Source organism: Anoplopoma fimbria, chromosome 13 (genome assembly GCF_027596085.1).
Source record: "Anoplopoma fimbria isolate UVic2021 breed Golden Eagle Sablefish chromosome 13, Afim_UVic_2022, whole genome shotgun sequence".
In the NCBI taxonomy this organism is placed as follows: domain Eukaryota; kingdom Metazoa; phylum Chordata; class Actinopteri; order Perciformes; family Anoplopomatidae; genus Anoplopoma; species Anoplopoma fimbria.
The window spans coordinates 7572373-7594355 of NC_072461.1; the positions used below are offsets into that span (position 1 = coordinate 7572373).

Genomic DNA, 21983 nt, shown 5'->3' on the forward strand with positions numbered 1-21983 from the left:
CTACACTTATACTTACACTTAATTGTACGCCGTTGTTTGGGTGGCTTAGTGTATAGCGTAGTTTTGTGAACTGCCATTTTTTAAATGGAGTGATTCTTTTGGTACCATCCACAACTTTTGCTCATGGAAACGTTAAAACAACCGTTCTAATGTGTAACAAACTAAATTGGACTGGACTGGAGTGAACTGGACTGAACTGCACTGCTTGGTGGAAGCCTGGCTTAAGATCTTGATTAACTCCAAAGTTGGGAACAGGCTAAGCTACTTTTTGATGTGGACCGCCTGATGTGTCTCCACTGCTTAGCATTTTGACGTTATATGAGTAAACACATTTTGTTTGTCACAATGCACAGAGAGAAATGTCAGAGCGGTACTGGTGAAGGGAAAGGGAGCTGATGGGATGCTCAGAGAGATACGCTCAATATCACCAGTACACACACACAAAAGCACACACACATAAAGGCTAAATGGAAGATTGTGCCTTTCCAAGTTCAGTGGGTTACAATTGACACCCCCTGATCCAGCAGGGGCCCCAGTGGCCAGTGTTTATCTGTCCATTTCAGATGAGTTATATTTAGGGCAGCCCGGGCCAGACGCCATTCTCCCTGCTGATTCACTGGGCTGCTGGGAGCACTGCTCCTTATCCGGTTTCCACAGTCAACCCAGTGTAATTTGTCAGGATATGGCTCACAGAGCCATAAACCTCTGTGTGTGTGTGTGTGTGTGTGTGTGTGTGTGTGTGTGTGTGTGTGTGTGTGTGTGTGTGTGTGTGTGTGTGTGTGTGTGTGTGTGTGTGTGTGTGTGTGTGTGTGTGTGTGTGTGTGTGTGTGTGCCAGCGTGCGTGTACGTTTTACATTAAGTTCTGTCAGTAATAGCTCCTGATTTCCTCCCGCACTCTCTTTTCTCTCTCTCTCTCAGACACACCCAGGTGTATGCATGGCTACACACACACACACACACACACACACACACACACACACACACACACACACACACACACAGACAAATACCCTCCCTCTCACACACATGGCCTATAAGTCTGATAAGAGCACCGTTTATTCTGCAATACATTGAGCTATTGTGTGATTATCCAAGGCAGCGAGCAGCGATTCCTCTTAAAGCTGTAGTAAATCATCTCTGACAAAGAGAGACGGCAAAAGACGGAGATTTACACATCCATACATCCCTGGTCTGGACAGCAGGAAGGGTGGAGCTCCTTTGTCTAACACGGCAGTGATGGATCAACATTTTCCCTCTCCGCGCTTTGCCGCCAGTATCTCTGACGCAGAAAACCGACACATTTTCTCTTCTGGAAATACATGTTCTGTCATTGTTTTTTGTCTCTTGCCCCAGTCCCTTCTTCTCCCAGTACTTCTCTGTCTGACACACATTTACACACACTCACACACTTTTCCTAGGGATACAGCACAGTCCTGCTGTCTTAAAAAAAAGTAATTTCATCTTATCAGCAGTAACAGACAGACATTGGAACTACGGGCAGGAGACCGGACAGAGAGCAAGTTTAAAAAAAACTCCATGATATGAAAAAGGGGGGAGATGTTGTAGCCATGATACACTGAGAAAAAGTAAAAGAGCCATTCAACAGCTAAGACACATTATTTCACAATGCAGGTTGTGCCTGTGTTTTACAAACATATTTGACTGTTAATCCATATGTTCACTGTCTGGCTCATAATATTGACAGGCAGCTTTTAATGTACAGACACTGAGCATCATTACAAAGATGTTTACAAAATGGATTTTTCCAATTCAAATGTATAGCTGTTGGGATTTTTCTTCACACAAAGCAGTCCAGTTAAATTCAGAAATTTCAGAAAGTTGATGGTGTCCTCTCTCTGAGTGAACAAAACATTCCTGTCAATCTCCTTTCCTGAGTTTCTCCCACACCTCCTCCTCCTCTTCTTGTCTTCAACCCTAATCTACTTTATTCTGCTTTTCTGCTCACCATGTCCGGACAAATAGATCAAACATTCTGACCAACTTGTGTCTCACTGAACAACTGAACACTAACTGGAAAGATCAAACATTGAAATTTTACATCATACATGAAGCAGATTTAGAATTTGGGTTTTACGCTCTCCCTGTTTACGTATGTGTGTGTGCGTGTGTGTGTCTGGCCCTGTCATGGAGCGGCCCTGTGGAAAAGTGCTAGCCAGTAATGAAGGGTGTATTGATTTGTGGACCAGGCGCCTAGCGTATCGACTTGGCAGGAGGGTGATCCTTCAAGGCCTTCCTATTGGCACACTGAGTTAATCTGCTCAGCCTAATCAATACCGCCTAACTGAAACTATCATTGCACAGCATCCCACGTCAGCGCTGTGTTTGTTTGGCTTTTATCGGTTTTATGTGTGTTTATGGAGGTTGAAGGGATGATTTGTATCTGTGTGACAGGGAAAGCGTAACCTAGAGCATGCCTCTTGTGCCTGTGGAAAAGGGGTGATTTTTTATGGAAGTGTTATATGTTCGCTCAGTGAGTCATGGGCAGTAAAGTCAGAGCGCAGCACTGTGAGGTCATATAAACAGAATATCACGCTATTATAAATCTGCAGCTTGATTTCCAGCCCGCCTCGGGCAAAGTATGGCAACTTGGCTATGTGTTCGCTATAGAGAAGACCGGCTGAGTGGCTGGATTTAGCGTTGCTGACGGTGCTCTGTAGGAATTGTGGTTTACCTGCGACTCAAAATGCTTTGGCTCTCTTGACTCCATCCCGCTCTGTTTTTGCTTTTCTGCCTGTGTCGTTTTCTGTGCACCATCCTGTTTATATTGTGGGTGTTGGACAGCTTTTTTCCGTCTTTGCCCATTTGCTAACCTTTCTTATCTTTCTGTGTATTTTTGTTTATCTGCTCTGTTTGTCCTCCTGCAGACCTAACATGGAGAACACTGGTCAGGTCAGTGAGTCTGGATCCTCCACGGTTAAACATGCCCTCAACCCTGACAAAACCTTCATGCAAGTCCACTACCTCAAGGTGAGATAAATGTGCGAAACGACGGGGTGAAAATTGGGAAAAATGGATTGAGTAAGAAAGGAAGGAAGGGAAAGAAGGAAACAAAGAGTTATAGAACAAAATATAAACAAAATCCTGTCTTTTTAGGTGGCCCACTCTTTGTTTGATTTGCATGTGATAGCATTTTGATTGACTATAGATGTTGCTGCAATGTTTCTCTTTATTGTCCTTGAACGGTCATGTTTTGTTGCCTTTATTTGTCTTGTTCTTTGTCCAGGGTTACTTCCTCCTCAGGTTCTTGGCCAGTCAAGTGGGAGAGAAACAATTCACTGACTTCTTCCGAGTATTTGTGAAGAAATACCACGGGCAGCTTATTTTGTCTCAGGTGAGGTTTTAGTATAGGAAACTTTAATTGAGAATTTTGTTGTTTACTCGCAGATACATGAGAGGCTGTTAATAAAAACTGAGCTCAGGTTCAAACTGTTATAACATTATAACAATGTGCCGTCTCTGAGGCACAATGTTATTTCCATAAATTAATTGGGAGGCTGATGTAAGCTTGATTGCCACTGTGTTACAATAGTTGAAAATGCTCCCGCAGCATTACAAATTGATGGCGGCACATCAGCTCAGCCACATTATGTTTATTCTGCCGGGGCCATGAAGCTGAGTGATCACACCTGGAAGTCGGTGTGTTTGTATGTGTGTGTCCATGTGTGTGTGATATGTGATATGTGATGTGTTCCACCTGGCTCCTGTTTCTTCAGAGTCTTCCCGCTAAATAATGGATGTAACATAATCACTGTTTAACCTTGCACTCCTGACTTAAGATCACGTATGCCTTTCTCCTTCTTTTTTTCTTCCTCTCACACCTCCCTAAAAGCCTTCAATTCTGTCTGTCTGTCTTTTTTTTTGTTCTTTCTGATAGGATTTCCTGCACATGCTGTTGATTACCTGTCCCGACATGGAGAGGTATGTAAGTGGCTATGAATAATGCTTACAGTTTAATTCATGAATAATGAAAAAATGTCTAGACGCATTAAAACCACTTTGGTTTGTGCTCAAGTATCGGTAGCCTGGTGTCCAGTTCCAGACAAATTAAAGATGTGTTATTCATCATTCTGTTTGAATTTAGAATTACATTTTTTTAATCTCAACAGATTTGACTATTTAGTAGATATACTGTCAAATATATCAGCATGTGTTGATTTGGACTCTTTTCTTGGTCCTGCTGTGGAAATATGACGATCGAAAGCTCCCAAAAGCAATCCTGGTAGAGACGTCTCATCCACTCTCATATTAATTGAAGTATAAACGGATAACCGCTCCTCCTGCTCTCCTCCTCTCTAATTTTCTCTCTCCCTCTCCACGCTTGCTTAATCATTCAGTTCTCCATTTCTCCTGATTGCTTCATTAACCTCTTCTTCCGCCTGTCTCTCCGTCCCTCTCTTTCTCCCTGTCTGTCTTTCACTTTGTTTTTCTAAACCTTTGACTCTTCTTTTCTCAACCCGCTTTCCCTTAGTGAACCTTTGTCTGCTCTGAATGTTGTCTTTTTGCCTTTTCTGTCATGTGGAGTGTGCTGCTGGACTAGCACGGATTGATTGAATTAAACAGAGGGAGTTGGGGACAGTCAATATTTGGATCCGATGCCTCTTTCAGTAAACAACCCGCTAGAAGGTTCAGGATAAGAATAGACACTCGCTGGTCATGGCCGCTCTTTGTGCAGGTTGCAGGGTCATGTATCCTGACCATTCCCCAGACTAAATGGGGAACATAATATTTATGAGACTAAACATAAAAACTATAAACCCACATTAAAATAAAAAAATCAATGCATTCAGTGATTTGTGCTGATAAGAAACTACAGTTTTTCAGGCATCACCGTCACTCTTTCTCATCTATCACCATTCAGGGTAATTACCAATACAAATGAAATGAAGATACCAAGCTTAACGTGAAAGAACTGGTAGATACACGACTTGTCTGCTCTCGTGAGACATAAAGCTTATTTCGATCCAGTCCTATTATGAAGAGTATTTCAGAGTCCATGTGGTGTATTAACTGTATTAACCTTTTGTTAAGAAAGCTATGCTCACATAATGCCATGCAATCCTACCTTATGGTGTCTCGCTGTTGACTTTAGATACTCCCTATGGTTCAACACCACATGCCATGAGCTGAAATGACCTTGTAGTGAAGTCACTGAAGACATTTTTAATGTCCATTTTTGGGAATAAATTAGGGCTTTAAGGGAATTGGGTCCTCTAGTACACAGTGGAGTATTAACCCATTTTATGAGCTTCAATTTACTGAAGGCCCACACTTCATCTGCAAAAGTAACCAGCAAATATACGATAGGAAATAATGCAGCAGGAACTTTAAGAGTTTGTGGAAGTAAGGAGCTTGGCCTTGATCTTGACCAACAAAAGGCCAGTTTCTCTAAACCGTTTCCAGCCACACTAGCAGCGGTGTGGCTCACTGTTGGTCAGTCTGTCTATTGCTTCTCCCGCTTGTTAGTCAAACACCATGGTCCAAAGTTAAATATATCAACAGGCATTCGAAGGATTGACATTTAATTTGACACAGACATTCAGTGTCTGCACGCAATGAATTGTGAGCATGTTAGCACGCCGCCATTCAGCTCAACGCGTTGAGAGTCAGATGAAGTACAGTTTGGCTGCAAGGAGCCTGACTAGATGAGTCTTATGCTAACACAGCAACAGGCTACAAGTATTTTTCAACAAACGTGAAACGCTTTCAAATCAAAGTTGAGGTGGTCTCAACTTCTTTCAGCGCTCCAATGAAGTGGCGAAGCATCCACCAATCATATGTTTTTGTCCACCCTGTGCTGTTCCATCTCAAACAAAAGACGGTTCCCAGTGCTATTTAACCACGTAACTATGCAAACAAGAGCTTGAGCAACACTTCAATGCAGACAATGTAGCAAGTCACGCTTGGCAGTTTTTTGCTTTTCTCGCTCGTAGTGGCGTTTTCTGGCATGTAATGAGCACTACAACAATGACAATAGACTTATTAATAGAAACGTATGGCTATCACACTGTCGTGGAAAAAAAACGAATTATACCTTAGTTTCTGAAATACTATAGTTACTCTATGCCTTGTTAAGTACTTAACACTTTGTACTCAACAAGGCAAACTGCTTGTGGAATGTCTTTTTGCGTCTTTGCAAGCCATTTCTGTTACTATATGCTTTTTGTGTATGGTATATGATAGTTTTCATGTCCACACTTGAGTCTCTCCTCAGCTACACTCACACCCATATGTAGACATACGTGCTTACTACAAATGCATACTTATAAACCCAATTCCTTGTCTGTACATGCCTGTTTGCTTGTTCTTGTATCGGACAGTGGGTGTGTCCCTCTTTTGTTTAAGGTGTTGCACTAAACCTCAAGTTTAGGCCAACAATATTTTCCCAAAGCCAAGTTTTCAGAGGTCGTCTTGGGCAATAACAGTCATTGCTATAATAATAGGAATAATACTAACACTTGTGCCATTGTGTTCCAGAAAAGGCCTCACCCTCAGTGATATTTATGCTGACTGGCTCGATCGACCGGGAATTCCAAAGGTATGCAAAGTCTAGCTTTCTCTCTGTCTTTTTGTTATTTATTAGAATATAGAATTTGTTAATGTTGCTTTAATATCTATAATTTATCCTTATAAGTAGCTAAATACCAACAAGCCAAATTATCAAGTTAATTACATATTTAACTGTTAAATCAATTTAGACTGAAAATAAACTTTACCCTTGACTATAATATATAAAATGTATTACTACAATGTATGCATAATTAAGAAATAACACAATAGTAGTTAGTTTATGTCAGTAAGTTTATTTTTATTGTCCACTGTGCTCAGATGCATCATGTCTTTAGCTATAAAATAAGTTATTGCTTTATGTTCTTCCTCCTTATTGTTTCTTTATCATATGAGGTAATGGAAACAAATAAACGCACTTTATTTACTACTTATTGTGATCCTTTCATACCTGGCACAAGCATGCCTAGGGTGATATTTTTTTTATAGAACTCACTAGTATCTGGTTATGGAAGATATAAGTTCTTCCAGTTTTGCTTTGAACTGGCTAATGGCACATCTTTTTCTAAACGTTCTTACTTCAAAAATATCCAGACCACTAGCTGCCATAGTTTTATCTCTTTGTCAGTCCTTAAAGGGCATTGGAACTTCACTTATATTTTAGTTTTCTTTTCGTTCTTCTTAGTTTTCCTCTCCTGTTGTTCTTAATATTCAGTGGTCACTTTGTGTTTACTGAGCTGCAACAGCATTTTACTGCCTGATTGGGTCGATATGAAAGTCACATGCCAAGAATCATAGTGACTTCATCATCAATGTGGTTTTGAAATGATTTGATCCACTACACTTCAATGTAGGATACGATGTTGTGTTCCGTTTCAAACCCAGCAGGGTAACATGTATTTCTACTGACAGGAAGTTTTCTTGTTTTTGGGAGGATTGTGCTCCAGGCATTTGCTCTTGGATGTCAGGAGCTGCCCAAAATTTGTCTCACTATTTACCAGCTGTAAATAGCTGTGTAATGACGCTCTCATAATGGCAATTTACGTCTCATATTAGAAGTAAAATAGCTTTCCGTACATAAATACTACAGCTTAAATGATGTGTGACAACTAGCCAGGAGGCATTTTGAAACTGCTAGACGACAATGATGATGATGATGATGATGATGATGATGATGATGATGATGATGATGATGATGATGATGATGATATTTGTTGTTCAACTTTTTCAAATCGGCTTCCCGAAGAAAATAATGTTGACATTTTGATGATGAACTGTACAGCATCACTGGCTGTTAAGTTCTTGAGAGAGCTGCAGTTCATGTATCATTGTGTTGTTGGATCATTATTATTACCGGACTGTTACTGTATCTTGTCAAGGTGAGCAGTTCTGCTCTGCCCGCTAATTGAGAAAGACCCCCCCCCAAAAAAACACACACACTCCAACAGTCAATCCACTTTAACAGCTTCTTCAATTCTCCCATCTCCATGGTAACTGATCTTAATTACCATTCTGTGAATGTGCATTTTTTGTGTGTGTCTGCACTCTTGCTTGTTGCTGTCTGAGAATCTTCGCCTTCTAGATTATGTGATGATGTAACAGGAGCCTTTTGGTGGGCCTCTGAGGGGGGACGAACCACGTGGAGGGACTGCTGTTTCCTCACACCTGATTGGGTGACGGCTCGAGTGTTCTTGCAGAAGCTTTTGTTGTGTTTGATGTGCCAGTCACCAGCTAATAAGATCAGTCGGATCGATTGAAACCTTTTACAGATGCAAGTGCTTCTGGATTATGTACACTAGACACAAACACATTTTTAAAGTCTCTCTGCCTCTCTCTCCCCTCTCTGTCCATCGCTGGACAATGTGCTTGAATTGGAGAAAGGCAGGAAATGGTTTGGCCTAATAATAAACAATGACATTCACTGTAAGAGATGTGGAATGGGAAGGCCAGAGCCGGCCTATTTTAGACCTCAGAGTTTAGATGAGTAAGCACTCCCTTTTGGATGATGGATCTAGGCTGAGAGACTTTGTTTAAGTGAAGGCAACCCTTGATTCACCAGAGCTTTCAGCCTGATACCTTTTCCTAGCTCCTACAACTTACATTAACAATTTATGGGTGTCTTTTTCTGCCTGGCTTATCAATAAAATACTTTGGTGGCTATTATCATGGACTGATACAACATAGATATTTAAACAGCTTTACCTGGTATTTAAGCTCTTTAAACACGTTAACTGTTCCTCCTGGCAGAAATTTGATTTGGATTTACCTCAAGGAAGCTTGGCAGATATGACAATGAAAAGAGAGCCAATTACTGGCACTGAAACTTGAACAAAAAAATGAGGTCTGGCTGTTCACCTTGATACTTTTTGTAGGGCTGTTTCCTTTTAGTCAATTACTCAACTTAGTAATTTTGTTTTTGCTTTTTCAAGCTGAGTGACTGAGTGGAGCTTTTATGTTTGTGGAAAAACTCTGCAATCGATTTGCCGACATAAGCATACGAGTGTTAGTCCACCAAGAATTTCTTTGGTTTGGTTTTTGAATGAATAACGACTCAGCTGTGTTTGCAGCGTTAAAGATTCATATAACAAAGTCCTGCAAGTTACTCCAAATTCTCTCTCTCTCAGATTGTTTGATTCAAATCCTGTTATGTTGAATTTGTATTTCGGAAAGTTTATCTACAGCTGATAAGTTTGAATGTGATGGATTTGGCTTTTTAGATAAAAAAATAGCATTTTTTGGTAAAAAAAATGGTATATACTCAATAATATGTTGTTTGGCATTGTTTGTTTATGCTTTATAAATAACTTGTATATATTGCATGTATTACATTCAGATTTATAAGAATAGCTATGAATAATTCAACTAAAATCACTCACCAAACTGTGTATTGATGTCAGGAAGATATAGGGCACGCTTCTCATGCATGTTTATGAGCGAGAGGTGTAACTTCTGAACACGCAATCTGATATTGATTCACTAGAAAGACACTACACAGACGGCGTCGGGGACGAAGAGAGACTTTTAGGTAGACAAAAGCCTTGCTATTCAGGGAATGGTGGTGGGGATCCAGGCAGCAAAAGAGCCATGTGTGGTATCCGGTTACACAATGCCAATTTACTGCTTCAACACTCACTGCATTTGATACAGCCCACTCCAACACCTCCCTTCTCTCTGTACCTCTGTGTGTCTGCCTCTCTCCCCCTGTCTCCTTGGCTTCTACACACACCTTCATGCTATTTCTGCCAGAGTACTTGTATAATACACAGAGAGGAGTACTCAGGCATGCGGTTATAGTATTGAAGGTTGTGTGTGGCTATGGTAACGCTAACAGCATCGCATTGAATTGCTGCATGGGTGTGCGTGGGAACGTGTGTGGAGTGTGTATCCTAGATTGTATAATTATGATGCTGCATCTCTCGTGTGTGTGTGTGTGTGTGTGTGTGTGTGTGTGTGTGTGTGTGTGTGTGTGTGTGTGTGTGTGTGTGTGTGTGTGTGTGTGTGTGTGTGTGTGTGTGTGTGTGTGTGTGTGTGTCATTACAAACACCTTGCTTCCATGCAGTCCCTGTATGTCTTCTGTCTGTCTCCAGACCGTGTCCTTATTTCCCCCAACACACACACACTACACACACACACACACACACACACACACACACAACCCTCACCGTCATCGCTCCGATACGTAATTCACATCACTCGAGCAGTGACTCTACTGAAAGCCTTAATAAGGTTAGAGAGTAAGTGCTCTGTGTTTGTGCCTACTAGCTGCTCTCTTAGCGTGTCGTTGTGTGTGTGTGTGTGTGTGTGTGTGTGTGTGTGTGTGTGTGTGTGTGTGTGTGTGTGTGTGTGTGTGTGTGTGTGTGTGTGTGTGTGTGTGTGTGTGTGTGTGTGTGTGTGTGTGATGGTGGAGGAGTGGATTTGTAGAGGACTGAGGTGACTGTCCGTCCTTAAGTTGCATGATTTTTTTTCTTCCTCCTCCTCCTCCTCCTCTTCCTCTGATTTCTCTTCTCCTCCACTCTTCCTCCTTTCTCTCATCCTCCGGAGTCAATTTGCGAGTTTCCGTCAGAGGAACAAGTGATCGCTCCCACCTCCTCCTTCTCCTCTCACCCTCCCCTTCCTGCTTTGCTCCCTCTCTAGCTCTCTCTCTCTCTCTCTCTCTCGCTCTCTCTCTCTCTGTCTCTCTCTTTCTGCCTCTGCAAAGCATTCCACTCTGTCCCGATCACTTGCCCCTGGCTCACTGCTTTCCCTTCTTCTGTGTCGTTCAGTGGCTGTATGAAAGGAACGCCGTGTGGTCACAAGCGAAGCTGGTGGAAGAAGTCAAAGCAGAGGTAAGCACTCTCTCTCTCTCTCTCTCTCTCTCTCTCTCTGTCCCCCTCTTCTCTCTTTTCCAGTCTCTTTTTTTTCTCGTCTTCAGGGAGTGGCAGACAGACTGGGGGGCAGCTCTCAGATTTGAAATGTTGCCCCTCAGACTGCCTGATATGATTGTCATCTGATTCTCTCTTTTCCGTCACTCAGTTATTTTGCCACCATCTCTCGGCGCTGCCTCCTCTTTGTTTCTTTTCTTCTTCTCCGTCTCATTGACACGCTCTGTTACACAATGTTTGATACCATCTCTTATCTTTACCTCTCCTGCGCTCCATCTACCTCTCTTTTGCTCATTTGCTCCCTGTATCAGTCTCTCACTCCGTCTGCCTCTGAGTGAAGTGCAGCACACAGCGCTGTACATCTGTTGCGTGTCATTCTGTGCTGCCTATCAGATTTCCCATAAAGCTCCCATGTTGTTCTTAATTGCTTTGCCTATATTTTCCAAGTCTTCCATTAATATGTTTGTTTAAATAAAATTGAATCTGACCTGAAGAGAATAACTGTCAAATATATTATAAAGACCTTGAAACACAAATTGCCTGAGTGATTTTGCATCTTAGAAATGACTCATCCACTTTGTGGGCTGTAAAAGTGTTTGGGAACCTCAATATTTTAACAAACGTGTGTTACAACTATGTATTTATTCTGACATATAAACTGAAGCGGAGGAGATAGAGTTTGGCCTTGATAGCAATTGGCCGTTTAATGGAGATCTATGGTGTAGGGAGTTGCTCCGCTCCAGGCTCCGTCACAGCAACATACTTTCACTATTACTCTTTTGTCTCAGCCGGCCGTTTGTGTTGGTTATATACGGACCACAAGTGAGCGCTGAAAGGTTGGAATTAATGTGTGTGTGTGTGTGTGTGTGTGTGTGTGTGTGTGTGTGTGTGTGTGTGTGTGTGTGTGTGTGTGTGTGTGTGTGTGTGTGTGTGTGTGTGTGTGTGTGTGTGTGTGTGTGTGTGTGTGTCTGTCTATGTGTGTGTATGTGAGAGAGGGAGCAAAGGAGCTGGAGACTGTTGTGCATTTGTGTCGCTACTTTACACTCTGTCAAGGCTTTCCTGCTAGTGTCTTGCTGAGAGTGTGTACATGTATATTCCTGTGTGCATTTCCACTTGAGAGATGGAGAGTGCCCCTGAAGTCTGTTTATATTTACTCTCTGCTATTTGACGTGACCACTCACCCTTTCTCTTACACCCTTTCCTTTCTCCCCTATCTTTCTGTCATCGATACACCTTTCTGATCACTCCTCTTCTGACCCCCCCCCCCTTTTTTCTCTGTTTCTCCGCTCACTCAAAACCTGCCACTTTGTGCGCTCTCTCTACCTCTACCCTCTCTTCTTTTCCCGCCTTCACCCGCTTACCTCCACCCACCCACTCACCCTCCCTCACCCCCATCCTCCCTTCTGCAGGTTGTAAAATGGATTCTCCTCAGTCAGAGTCATCAGGGGAAGGGCAGAAAGCGGAAGAGAACAGAGCCCAAGGTGAACTACAAAGAGGTAAGAGCCACTCTACTGTATTAAGACTCTCTACCTACCTTCCTGTTGCTCTACTTCTAACTCTTGAGAGTTTCCCCTTTCTCTCTCGGAAATCTATCTATTTGGGTTTTTCCTCTCTTAAATTAGCTGCAACTCATGAGCTGCACAACATTTTGTCTGTCTGGCAACACAAAAATCCCCCAATTCAGTTTATGTGTTGTGTCTGCGAGGACAGACTACCCTGTACTTGTTTAAGTCTGTGTTTACTGTAAGTTATGTCACACACATACTTAAGCTTTTAAGAGCTTGTGTACATCACATACCCTCCACTGTTTCTGTGTGGTCATGGCCTCTGTGTTTGTTTGTAAGGGGTGGGAACCATTTAGCCTCGACGTTCTGGGTTTGAATCTGGCCTTGAACCTTTGTTGCATCCCTCTTTCTCTTCCTGTCAATTCAAACTGTTTCCTACCAAATAAAATATCCCCAAAAAGATGGTTTTGCCTTTGTATGTAGAGCTAATTAGTTCTCTCAAGGGATGGCTAATCCCCTCCACCCACTAATTGACACACACACTTGCACACATGCCTGCATCATTAATGAAGGCACACTGATCTATAAGCCACTGAGGGGCTAGAAGTCATTAGCGAGAGCAGAGCAGCTTTTATATATCACTCTCAATATGCTCACATACTGTAGACTGCAGGAAACACTTGACCAGTACATTTTACGGCATGAATAAGTAAGGTAAGTGCCCCTTGGTATCTTCAAATAAGAAAAAATCATTGCCAAGAAGATTGTATATATCCAGTGACTTTTTAGAGCTTTAAATTTTCCCTCGACACTCAGCTCGAACCACAGCTTTCAATGGATGTAATGTAAGCTTTATTCCTAAGCAAAGGTATACATGTTTAAGCTGTACCTGAAGTCCAGAGAGAATTTCATAAAACCTTGGAACATTATTTTTCTGGATCAGATTACCTCCAATTCCTGTGCTGTAATTTCAGAGCGCACAGTGAATGAAATGCCTGTAGAGTCCGCAGCCAGTGCAGCCCCCCTTCAACCACCTGATACCTACCGTCTGGCATATTTACAACTACACACTCACACACACAAATACACTTACTTCTAAGGGGCAGCAAAGGGGCCTCTTCCTGTGGGGGTTAGGGTTAGGGGGGGGGGAAGCAGAGAGTGCTGAAATCAGCCTCATGAAAGAATAGCCAATTACTGTCCACTTGGTTGTACACGATAGTGAGAAAGAGGAGGGAGGGACGAATGTACGGACGGATGAAGCGAGGTAGAGGGGTGGGGGGATGTTGGGGCGGGGGTGTAGGAGGTCAGTGTTTGAAGTTACACCATAAAAGCCATCCTGAAAGGAAACACAAAGTGACCCCCCTTCACTCCCTTTCCATCCACCCCTCTCCCCCTGCGGCCCAGCCCTCTCCCCTCTGCTCCCCTACGTCTCCCTCCCTGCCCTTTGTTTCTGTGTGCAGAGAGTGCCCCATGGATGGACCAGGTGTATTTTATATTACTCCTTCATGTACTTCAAACGCCAAACAGCCCAATTTCTGCTCAACCCCTCTTTTCATCTACCTCTCCTCCCTTTCTCTTCCCTGCGTCTACCAGCCTGTTGCAAGGCTATAAATCACGCAGCAGACCTGATCGGCAAAGGAGGATAGAAGAAAGGGGGGGTGGGGGTAAGAGACAAGGGGACAGGGTAGAAAAAGTTTGGATGAATCAGAGATGAAGATACAAGTGGAGCAGGGAGCAACGAGAGTGGAATATGAAAAACAGCTCTTGATGCCACCGCTGGACATAATGCATTCCCTGTGGTTATCTTTTAGATCCATTCCAAACTTGGATTTAAGCCACAAAAGGAGGCAGTTTGGTTGAAAAATGCAAATGGAAAGGTAACATTAGAGGAGTTGGGGATAAATAGGTGATGGAATGACTGTATTGAAGGAGAAAGATGGGATGAAGAAAAGGTAGTACAGAAGATCAAAACCGAGAGCAGAGGATTGCAGCGAGAGCGAAACTAATGGTGTGTTAGAAGTTGATGATTATGAATTCCAGTTAGGTAATGAATCTGTTGCCGGAATTTGAGGATTGAAGAGCGGAGTGGATATTTGAGGACATCTGAGATGCACACGAGAGATGAAATATTACTGGACCGGACAGATGATGTAAGAGTGGTTAGGAAGCGAGATGGCGAGGGAGGGAATCGAGAAGGTAGGACTTTTAGTGGGCAGGAATTAGGCTGAGCCGGGGTTGCATTAAGCGCTAATGACATCATGGATGATTATGGAGAACACACACACACACACATACACACAGACTCACAAACCTATAGATGCACCCAGTGGAAAGAGCCAGACACCCCCCACAGAGCAGCCAGAGATCTGGTCAATTTAATAGAGCCAAAGTTTATTACCAACTTCCCGTCGTCTTTGTTTCTCTGGTACGTTATTGATTCACATGCACCTTAGTGCGTGCGTCTGACTCTTTTTTTGTGTACACGTGTAACTTGCGTGTGTGCATGTGACGAGTGTGCGTGTGTCCAGTGTGTGTGGAGACGTCTGTAGAGGGATATTAGTCACGCCCGCGTGGTAATGGGCCTCATTTTGCTCTCATTTTCATCTGCGGTCTCTGTAATGAGAGGTTCCGTCTGCCCCTGCTGATCAGGACAGGAAACCCTGTGGGGTAAAAGAGCTGTGAATAGCGGGAGACCTTGGCCAACTTTTCTGGTAGAGAGAGGCTCCTCTGCTCTTTGAAGTAGATTTTTGTAAAACGTAATTTATCTTGGAATTATAATAATCAACTGTACTCCACGGTAAATTGCCTCAAAGATGACCAATAGCTATCTTACCTAAAGGTTACCTAAAACCTCAGAGTGCAGCTTTGCCGTATGGTATGTTCAGTAATCTCTGGGTTCATGGAACATCTAGCCTGCAGACTGGGCTTAATTGTTGACACATGCAGCAATTCTGTAATAATATTATTTTAACTCCTACACGTACAATGGTATAAATAAATCTGATTTTCAGTTGGAATTTATTTATTAGGTATAAACCTCCTTTTACAGGGGGCCCTCAGTGACATTTATACAATACAAGCACAATTTAGAAAAAGCTTTTAACAAAAAAGAAAAGGATACAAATGAAACCAAAACGAAGGAATAAAATGATAATACAATATCAGGGGTTCATACTCCAAGCAGAGCATGAAAATTGAAAATGGATCATTTATTGAATGTTTATAGAAAAGTATAAATGTCAGTGATCGCAGTTCTAATAATGTTAAAAAATAGAGATGTTATCATGGGCATGTACAACTGAAGAAGAGAAGGGATTTTTGAACTAGTGTAAAGTTACTTTCAATTTTACTTGATTTAAAGTTCTTAATATTACTGGAGTTGGTAGGTTCTTCACACTCAATCTTAGTGTAGTTCTTTGAATACAATTTATTTGATGCAGTATGACACATCTCAGGGCCTTTAGTGCAGATGTGAAAAGGTTCTGTATATAGAAACTGTTTACACAGCTCTTCCCCTGGATAAACAAATCCGGGAAATGGTGTAATCCTGAATTCTTATCATTCCTGCAGAAATCCTTCTGCGCCACTCTATTTTTAACTGGCCTCCCTGAATCTAAGGCTGCACAATTATTATGTCCACCAAACTTATTTTGTTTCATATTGGGATTATAGTTATGAATCTCCAAAAATATGATCTGCACTATATTATTAATTCTGGTATCTTGATTGTTTGGACCACACCTAATAATTTAAGCCAATTTGATATTAATTTACAGGCTAAATAGCAACATATGATTATCAACACTAAATCTGTGTCCAGCGCAGGCTCAGAGCATAATGTATGTGAGAGCAGGGGCATCTTTCTGTGTGACACGATAACTTCACAGATGCAGCAGGATAGGTGGATGGTGAGTCAGCCTCCATCTCAGTGACACTCTGTCACCTCATTTGCACCTTTATGGCAGTCTGCACTTTCCTGGTCCATGATGCAAGTTACTGTGAGAACACGTACCATCATGTTTGTGTTTGTGGCTGACAGGTTTAGAGGAACAGCCTGTCTTCAAACTGCTCCTCAAACTTTATTTTACTGCACATATCATACATGCTGAAGGGAGATTTTAAATGTAATTTCTCAAAGACAGTGTGAGATTGAGCTGTATACGAAGTTTTACATAAAAAAATCTGAACTCAAGGTCTATCTAGAAATGCTATCTAGAAGGAGTTTCACCTATCATCCAAAAGGCTGCTTCTCTTTCGAACAAAAAAGCTTTAAGTGGACCATGTTTTGGGTTTTTTTGCCCAATCCAAGGTATATTTTTAAATGTATAAAAGATTGACCTACATCAACTATTGTTTCCAAGGTTAAGAGTGAAGGCATACATCCTAATTGGACACACTAAACATCTGATTGGAACACTTTCTGGCCTTGAAGAAGTGGTACAATCAACTATAACAACTCAGCCTGATGATTTCACTCAAGAGGTATCCCAATCTGGCAGTGGCTAGCTTATTATTATTTTCTCAAGTATTGCTCAAGACATTTAATGCCTCTATTATGAGCCAGAGGGATGACACAAAATTAGGGGGGGAGACAGTTAAGTGACAACATGAAATACGGGTTTTGGACACAAACTGAAGGCCTAAGAGTTAAAATAACACAGGATTATGGTCCTATTATAAACACATACCAAGTTCTATATTTAAAGATAATGTAAACCCACAGAGAAATGGAACATGTTCGAGCGGTGACTGAAATCCCTTGTGTTGTGCTGAGGTGTGATGTTGATGGTTGGACAGGGGACGTAACTGGTTGTAACTGAGTCCCTGTGGGAGGGTTAACAGCTGGAAGGGCATGATTTAAAAAGCCTATTCAGTCTGATTTGTAAAAGGAACAGATTTAATTGTATCCTAGTCCATGATTTGACAGCAAAAACTTAAATGTGTTGTGTGTGCATAAGTGTAATACATTAGTGGCTATAATAACAAGGTTTGAGTAGCAAATTACCAACATTCTTGTCTGTTTTTCTCTTGCAATCTACCTCTTCCTCTCTTTTTGTTTGTTTAGAGTTTGACCAGTACCCATGAAATAAAGCACATCCGTTGAGTAATGGTGTTTTTATGGCATCTGATTTGTTGTTTCCTTCAATAAGACGTCACTGCATCAAAGAACACCCTGCCATATTTGGCAATGCGAACTCCACCCCTGAGCAGCAACACATCAGACATCTGGTTTTCCTTCATCTCCATATTTTCATATCTCCAGTCCACCCGTCTCCTGGTTCATGCGGCCCTCTCCCCTTCCCTTTCTCTCGTACACTTTTCCTTACTTGCTCAGTCTCTCTCTTTCTGTTTTTCCTCTCTCTCAGTGATTTATTGGCAATGAATCAGGGATGAGGGAGTATGCCGGAGGAGAGATGGGAACATTCAGGGAAATGGCTGTTTCCGGCCAGACTTCATCACATCAGGATGGGAAATGGTCGGAAGAAAAGTGTGTGTGTGTGTGTGTGTGTGTGTGTGTGTGTGTGTGTGTGTGTGTGTGTGTGTGTGTGTGTGTGTGTGTGTGTGTGTGTGTGTGTGTGTGTGTGTGTGTGTGTGTGTGTGTGTGTGTGTGTGTGTGTGTGTGCATGTGCCTTTCTCTGTGTGTGTTTCTCCATTATCAGACCAACTGGGGATCAGCTAAAGGCTGCTCAGACACTGAGTCCACCACTGTGAGCCACAACCCCTTAATTGTCTTTTAAATGGAAGAAAAACTCATTCTCCACACATATGGCAAGACATACAGAGCTCAAGCAAAAGAGTCTACCCCATGGCTTTATTGTAATATTTAAATTGCAGCATGATTTGCTGTCACAGGGAGTTTATAATGTGGCTATGGCTCACTTTTGTGTGTCCAATTCTTGTGCTGTACTCCTTACCTTGTCAAATAGTATCGTGACCGAAGGTTTGTGCGCACCCCGTCACACTGGGAGCTGTGCTGTCTGAAGCGCCAAGCTGATTCCAGATAGGGACTTCTGTGGCAGACAGGTTTCAGGTGACAGGTCAAGCGAAGAGCGATGCATCAGTTCTCTGGGCTCATTTCAACCCGGGAGTCGTGAAATCCGTCTGGGCCGCTCTGTAGGCGTTCGTTCCAATGATGGAGAGACTTTATGTGGTGAAACTGAGGGCCGAGGTGTTGTTGTTCACAAATAATTTGTTGCAAGATGGTGGATTTGTGCAGCAACAGCAGCCATGCACATATTGTAAAAGATGGCCATGGTGAAGAGAGAAATGACCAATCTTTATAAATGATCATTGGGTTTTTCCATAGTTACTAAAAGGAAATTATAATGGACGCAAGAGAAAGCTATTGTAGCTTATTTGCTGTGTTGCACCATCAGGTTGTATTTAACCTGTTCTGTTTGAGTGTAAAATGCTCACTGAAAGAGGAATGGTTTGCAGACAATTATGTTTCCTTTAGGCATGACTATGGACCGACAAAAAAGCACAAACATACTGAACTGTTGCAACACAAGAATGTATTACGGCCTCCCCTTTGAGTACAGTAGATGAAAGTCTCCTCATGGCTGAACTTGTGAGCTCGCTGAGAGATAGTGAAAGGGTAAGAGAGAATCTGAGGAGAGAGAGAGTCCAGGACATCTAAAGAGAAAAACAGAGCTGGAGTAAAAACTACCGATCAATAAAAGTATCTTACCGGCTTTATCATTTTCTGCAGTAACTGCTGTGAAAAGTGCTGAACGGAAGGAACAGATTGTGTGGGAATCAAGGGATCAGCATGGTAAACAACTGCTGTTTGAGTCACCATTCTCTTACACTGACTGCATCAATAAGCTGTTGATCCAGCATTACCTTTCAATGAAACTTTTCAGTCCACTTGTGTTTTAATAAAAGCCTGTAGGGTATTTGTTTTGTGACAGAGCTGATGCATTTAGCTCTGAATCTGAACACTACTTCTACAGAATGTGCTTTATGGCACTGGTAACTGGCAGTGCTCTCACTATATATGACCCCAGAGTGTAACTTGTAAAACTCATGCCGTAGTATGGCAGGATATTACTGTGTAAACTCCCTGAAAGTAAAATCCACACAATGTCTGTAAAAGTGTACATGACAGACAGAAGTGTGTTCTTGTCTGACTGAGGCTGAAGTCATTTTAATCCTGTTACAAAATCTTAGAAAAAATACAAAATCGTGCAGTTTTACGCTCCATTTCATCCTCAAGTTCCTGACATCCACTCTGGTGGAGAGTGAAAACAGTTTTCTCTTTTGATGGGTGGTAAAAACGCTAAGGGAAATTCATCAGTGGGGCAAGTGTACGAGATAGGAGGATTTATGTGTTTAGATGGGAGGAGAGGAGAGAGAGGAGATGGCTCCATTTGTGTTGTGTTAATGAGGGAGAGCGAGACAGAATGAAAGTGAGAGGGAGAGAGCGCCAGCGTGTATTTGTCTCATTTATCACTCAGCAGCAGTTCTGTTTTTCGGGGTCATTTGAAGCTCGCAGCCTGTCTCATCTCGTCCTGGGACTCCCTGCAGTCTGCGTGCATGAGTGTGTGTAGATATGTGTTTGTGAATTGGCGGCATACAGTTAAGGGGGGGGGCAAAGAGATCACCAGTCAGGATTGACGATGCTGACAAGCTATTTCATGGCTGGCATAGCTGCTCAGAAATACCACTTAGGGCTTCATGACTCTCTGAGGAGCGCACCCATGCACACACAGACACACAAACACACACACACACACACACACACACACACACACACACACACACACACACACACACACACACACACACACACACACACGTCGAGGGTTAGTTATACAGAGAAAGAGTAGCTTCAACAGGCTTTTTACTGAAGTGGTCAAGAGGAACATTGACACACACAAAAAGACACACACATACACGTTCACGTATACTGAATCCCAGAAGCATTTGAGTGTCATTAAAGTGCAGCTGTGTTTGTCTTTCCAGCACACATGGAAAACACATCAGGGACGGAGAGAGAGAGAGAGAGAGAGAGAGAGAGAGAACACAGCCTGCTGAATACGGCTTCTGCCACAATACGTAAAAAACAAGCACTTTGTCGCTCACACAATTACACATTGTTCACTTTGGAATCAATTCAATGGCAAATTTCGACGCTGAGTATAATGCAGTGCTATAAAAACGCACTGTAGCGTGGAGGTCGCGTTGTTAAACCTAGTGATGCTTTGGCCAGATATTTAGTGTAGAGTCTTGTTCAATATTGGGCTGGGCTGTAAAAATGGAGCTGGCTTTTTAGTGTTGGGAAATAAATCAATGATTTTCACATAAAACCCGATTTAGGCGTCACCTCGTAGCTTCCACTGGTACAGTACGTAATGTTGTGTTTGTGTGTCTGTGCGTGCACGTATGAGTGTGGCGTGCTGAGTGCTAAAACATCTGTCTTTCTTGGTAATGACTTGGGAGCCGAGAGCGCCCTCAGACAGCCCTGACGCAATTAGCCTTGTCGAGCACACACATAGATACGCACAAACACACGCACACACATAGACATACACATAGACACACACACAGATGCACGCAAAGTAATGGCAGCTTCATACTACAAGGCTCATAGACGCTGAAGATTATATAAATCCCTGCACATGAAACCAATAAGTAAGTGTCTAAGAGATGTGACAGTGTGTTTAGCAGCAGCTTGTCTTCACAGAGGCTGTCTGGCCTATGATGCTCTTTTCTTATTTGTTAAGGTCACGGTTGAATTTGTACTATATTATTTATTTATTATTTGTCCCAAAAGCAGCATTGTTAATATCCATCACAACTTCCTAAATCCCAGGTTATATCGCAAAAATTGCTCATTTTGTCCGACCAACAGCCAAAATCCAGATAATTTACTCAAATTGAATATATACAGATGGACAAAACAAAGAAGCTCGAACAAGTGAATGTTTGGCATGTTTGTTTAAAAATGACAGATAATCAGTTCAAATCACATCAGTAATCTAGTTTAGCTTCAGCTTGAGAAATGTTCTTACTACCAAACATTACAGAGGCATTAAACAATCTGAGTTATCTTGTGCTTCTATTTGTCCTGCTGCAAGAAACAAAGTGCTATAAAATATCATATTCATCATATGATATATATCATATGATATATCAAATATCAGTAATAGTGATGATGAACATGTTGTATCGCAACAACAAAACTGTGTTTACTGTCATTCACACTGCCAGCAGATGACAACATAGAACTACTATCCTAATCTTACCAAGAGTCTGGAGTCTACTATTCAGAGAGACACATATAGAAACCGTTCAGTTGTTGCCAACAGCCATACTTCGGCTCCCCTGTCTGGGATATCATGTGTTGTTAACCTGAATGTGGTCTTATCATAGGAAAAATACAGAAGGATTGTCTTCCTGGGGTTTTAATGCAAAGTAAACAACAAGTTTTGAATTTCTTTCCATCTGTTTTTCCCATTGCTGTCCCTCTGTGATGGTCTCTCTCACTTCATCTCCCTCCTGTTTCTGTGGTGTCTTCTGTCAGTCTCTAATATCTACCTCTTTTTCCTTCCTGTGTGTTTGTGTGTGTCTCTTTGTGGTGCTGCTT

At 42.1% G+C, this 21983-nt stretch overlaps 1 protein-coding gene across 3 annotated transcripts in view; it reads left to right on the forward strand.

The window, feature by feature from the left end:
* Positions 1-21983, forward strand: part of aopep (aminopeptidase O (putative)) — a 70282-nt gene that overhangs the window by 25582 nt on the left and 22717 nt on the right. For 2 of the 3 annotated variants that reach the window (XM_054610681.1, XM_054610682.1), the window contains exons 9-14: positions 2886-2988; positions 3245-3352; positions 3896-3939; positions 6496-6556; positions 10788-10850; positions 12296-12382. In XM_054610681.1, coding sequence (XP_054466656.1) covers positions 2886-2988; positions 3245-3352; positions 3896-3939; positions 6496-6556; positions 10788-10850; positions 12296-12382 — 466 coding nt within the window. Of the gene's footprint in view, positions 1-2885; positions 2989-3244; positions 3353-3895; positions 3940-6495; positions 6557-10787; positions 10851-11197; positions 11754-12295; positions 12383-21983 lie in introns of those variants that run through there. The other variant, XM_054610683.1, reaches the window with a different exon arrangement.